We start from the raw sequence: 3,145 nt of genomic DNA on the forward strand, positions 1-3,145 counted from the left end.
GAAGAAAAAAGAAGAGAGGCCCTTTACAAATCTGCTTTCTTTCTTTTCATTGTTGGTGCATCTTATCAATTGTCTTTGTGGCCACAATTGTTTGTGTTATCTCTAGTCTCTAAGGTATGTTGTCTTCTTCTCTTAATTGAAACCTTCAGAAAATCTATTCGGCTCACTAGAAAATACAGCTGTAGCAGTTGGAAAGCGACAGTGTCATATCTTCGAAAATATAATATCTGATATATCCATGGGCGAGATTTAAGGAGTTGACCCTTGGAGAAAAAGTCAGAGAGGAAATAATTTTTAACCTGTAAACCCCCTTGGAGAAGAAGCAAAAGACGAAGCTCTTGTCTTTAGTATATATATTAGAGAAAACCCAGCGGCTTTTCTTAGGATAAATCTGATTAGGTGGGTAAAATATAAAAAAATGGGGTTGATAAGAAGCTACTTCTCCTTCGTGTGCGGAACCATCTGCGGGGTTTATGTAGCGCAGAGCTACAACGTTCCAAACATAGAAAAGGTGGCTCAAGCAGCCTATTCCATGGCTAAGCAAATGGAAGAGAGATACCGTAAGACAAAGACCAAGTCCATGGAAGACTTTCAAGACTAAAGAAACATGTCACACTGCCTTCTATTTTTCTACTCTGTATGATGAATTTTGTTTTTTTTTGTTTTTACTTCCAACAACCGTCTTTGTTTTTCTTAATGAATCTGATCTGATTCCAACCATACCAACGACTCTTCAGATCTTACTAGAGAGTCAAAAGTGTGCTTTAAATCAATAACAGCCCCAAAATCACTTTGTTCCTGAGCTACAGCAGCTATTCATTTTACAGCTTTAAAAAATAAATAAATAAAAACACCTCAATTTTTAAAGAAAAATTCTGGTCAAAAAAATACTCTCCTTAGAACTTTGCAAAGATATGATGATTAAAAAAGATGATGAAGCTATAACCCCATATATATAGGGGTTTAAGTCCGGTTCAAGATGTAGCCAAAGAAGCAACCAAGGAGACCCACGAGCAGCATAAACAGCAAGGAATGACCGCCCGACTGCTTCTTGCTTGATTCTTTCGTCAGCATTTCCTGATGAAATACACAAATTCCTTTTACGAAGAAGTTTCAGCAAAAAATTTTAAAAAACAAAGTAGATAGAGAGATAGGCTAAACCAGTTCCCGTCGAAGCTGCTGACTTTGTTGGATAGCATTAGTCTTCTCCTCGGTCAATTTGGAAATCATGGACCATGCCTGAGGCAAAAATATACAATGGTCAGCATTTACAGAAAGAGAAAGAGTTTTTTTTTTTTTATATATATATATATATATATATAATGGAGAAAGAAGAAAAAGATTGAGACAAGTAGTAACCTCAGAAGATTTCTCATNTAATTTCACGCACGAAACTGCAGAGCTCCAACGATAACGATGACGATGAGGAAGGTTTAGACCATGGCCATCGGTGGTTACTCACACCAATACTCTTAGTAAAATAATAATAAAAAGAAGAGAGAGAAGGAAAAATAAGGAGAATCGATTCTTGCCATAGTACTTTGAGAAACGGTTCTTTAAAGAAATGAGATAGGTGTCCTTTTTTGAGTGGAACATATACTAAAAAATAAATAAAAAAAGAAAATCTATAATAAAAATAATTTTTTTTTAGTTTTTAGAGAAACATTAATCGTTGCTCGACTAAAGATGCCCTTATGTTTTATCTCTCTTTATTCTAAAAACTGGGTCCATTGAATAGAGACCGATGAGAATGGAGGTTGAAATATATGTTTCAGACTTTTAATATTATTTATTTAGTCATCAAAAAGTCAGATGGTGGAAGATAAATTTTTTTTAAAAAAAGATTCGCCTTTAAGCTAGTATTTTAGTTACATTTACACTAATATATACGTATTTTGCAGAAGAAAAAAAACTCTTGCCTTGATTTATGGAAACTGGTGCTGTGTTTTTATTTTTCTCTTGAGTTTTCTTATAGGTTTAAAATCCATATTATTACTATTAAATTCCCATCTCCCTTGAGTCACATGCATTCCATTTACTCTGCTTCACCCTAGGGAAAAAATAAAAAATAAACTTTTAAATTTCCTAAAGCCAATAACTTTTTGCATTTATATATTGTAGACTGTTTAATGCAGCGATGACCATCAGCTGATGCCTGATGCAATAGTGAAAAGGGTTGGTCACAATTTACACACCAGCTCTGTTATCTGTAACGCTTATTAGCTTCTTCTTTTTTCTTCACGAGCTTCGTTTTTGATGATGGTCGGTCTCGGTCACGTTTTAATTCATGGATGAGATTTGTTTGGATCCAGGAGTTTCTTCTATTTATATAATTTTGTTAATTCTCATCATATGATTATACTAACAATCGAGATTAATCACCCAAAACATAGTTGTATAGCTAATTTAGGACACAATGTCTTCTTCACTTATGATGTGTTGTTGTTTACTTCTGTTGTTTAGTTTGTTGTCTGAAGGTAGAGAGATTCTGGTGGGAGGCAAGTCTAACACTTGGAGCTGGAAAGTTCCTGAATCTACAGAGGAAACACTAAACCAATGGTCAGAGAGAACAAGATTCAAAATTGGAGATACTCTTTGTAAGTTTAATGAGATTTAATTTTTGGTACGTGGCTATATGTTTTGTTTCTCATAAAACTCTTTTGTCTTTCAAAATAGTATGGAAATACAATGCGGAGAATGATTCAGTATTGCAAGTGAAGGAAAAAGATTACGAAAGGTGTGACAGATCAGAGCCAATGAGAGGATACAAAGATGGTCACACGAAGATAGAGCTGAATAGGCCAGGTCCTTTTTATTTCATAAGTGGGGAAGAAGGACATTGCCAAAGAGGAGAGAAGCTTCGTGTCGTCGTCTTGTCTCCAAACCACAACAGAAGCGTTGTTGATGCTCCTGCTCCTGCTCCTGTGAACGTCGTATTGTCTCCAAATTACAACAGAAGCAACGTTGATGCGGGTGCTCCTTTAAACGCTCATATCACAAACAAGGGAAACCTGAACAGAGCATGGAGTTTGCTTCTTCTTCTTCTCCCATTAGGCCTTTTGGTTTAGTCTTGTTACCTCTTCTTAGCCAATTCGGTTTGTATGTTCCGGTTTATTTGTATTTTGGTTTTGTTTTTTTTTTTTTT

At 35.3% G+C, this 3,145-nt stretch overlaps 3 protein-coding genes across 3 annotated transcripts in view; 2 read left to right on the forward strand and 1 right to left on the reverse strand.

The window, feature by feature from the left end:
• On the forward strand, positions 13-720 carry LOC109125864. Its single transcript, XM_019228490.1, has one exon. The coding sequence runs from the start codon at positions 419-421 to the stop codon at positions 599-601; it is 183 nt and encodes a 60-aa protein (XP_019084035.1). The 5' UTR covers positions 13-418; the 3' UTR covers positions 602-720.
• LOC104705278 (vesicle-associated protein 1-3-like) overlaps positions 749-3,145 on the reverse strand; it is a gene marked incomplete in the record, with an annotated part of 3,947 nt that continues 1,550 nt past the window's right edge. Inside the window, 3 exon segments of the mRNA XM_019228489.1 lie at positions 749-1,077; positions 1,162-1,239; positions 1,360-1,371. Of these exon segments, the coding sequence (XP_019084034.1) occupies positions 964-1,077; positions 1,162-1,239; positions 1,360-1,371 (204 nt within the window).
• On the forward strand, positions 2,142-3,138 carry LOC104705279 (early nodulin-like protein 1). Its single transcript, XM_010421247.2, has 2 exons — positions 2,142-2,597; positions 2,677-3,138. Exons 1-2 carry the CDS (start codon positions 2,417-2,419, stop codon positions 3,066-3,068), a joined length of 573 nt encoding a protein of 190 aa, XP_010419549.1. The 5' UTR covers positions 2,142-2,416; the 3' UTR covers positions 3,069-3,138.

The sequence above is a fragment of the Camelina sativa genome, chromosome 8 (assembly GCF_000633955.1).
Source record: "Camelina sativa cultivar DH55 chromosome 8, Cs, whole genome shotgun sequence".
Classification (NCBI taxonomy): domain Eukaryota; kingdom Viridiplantae; phylum Streptophyta; class Magnoliopsida; order Brassicales; family Brassicaceae; genus Camelina; species Camelina sativa.

Excerpts from the sequence above, each read along its gene's own strand:
- LOC109125864 (XM_019228490.1), top strand. The coding sequence starts at position 419 with ATGGGGTTGATAAGAAGCTACTTCTCCTTCGTGTGCGGAACCATCTGC.
- LOC104705279 (XM_010421247.2), top strand. The coding sequence starts at position 2,417 with ATGTCTTCTTCACTTATGATGTGTTGTTGTTTACTTCTGTTGTTTAGT. Across the intron at positions 2,598-2,676 it reads CAAAATTGGAGATACTCTTT|TATGGAAATACAATGCGGAG; the intron begins GTAAGTTTAATG and ends CTTTCAAAATAG.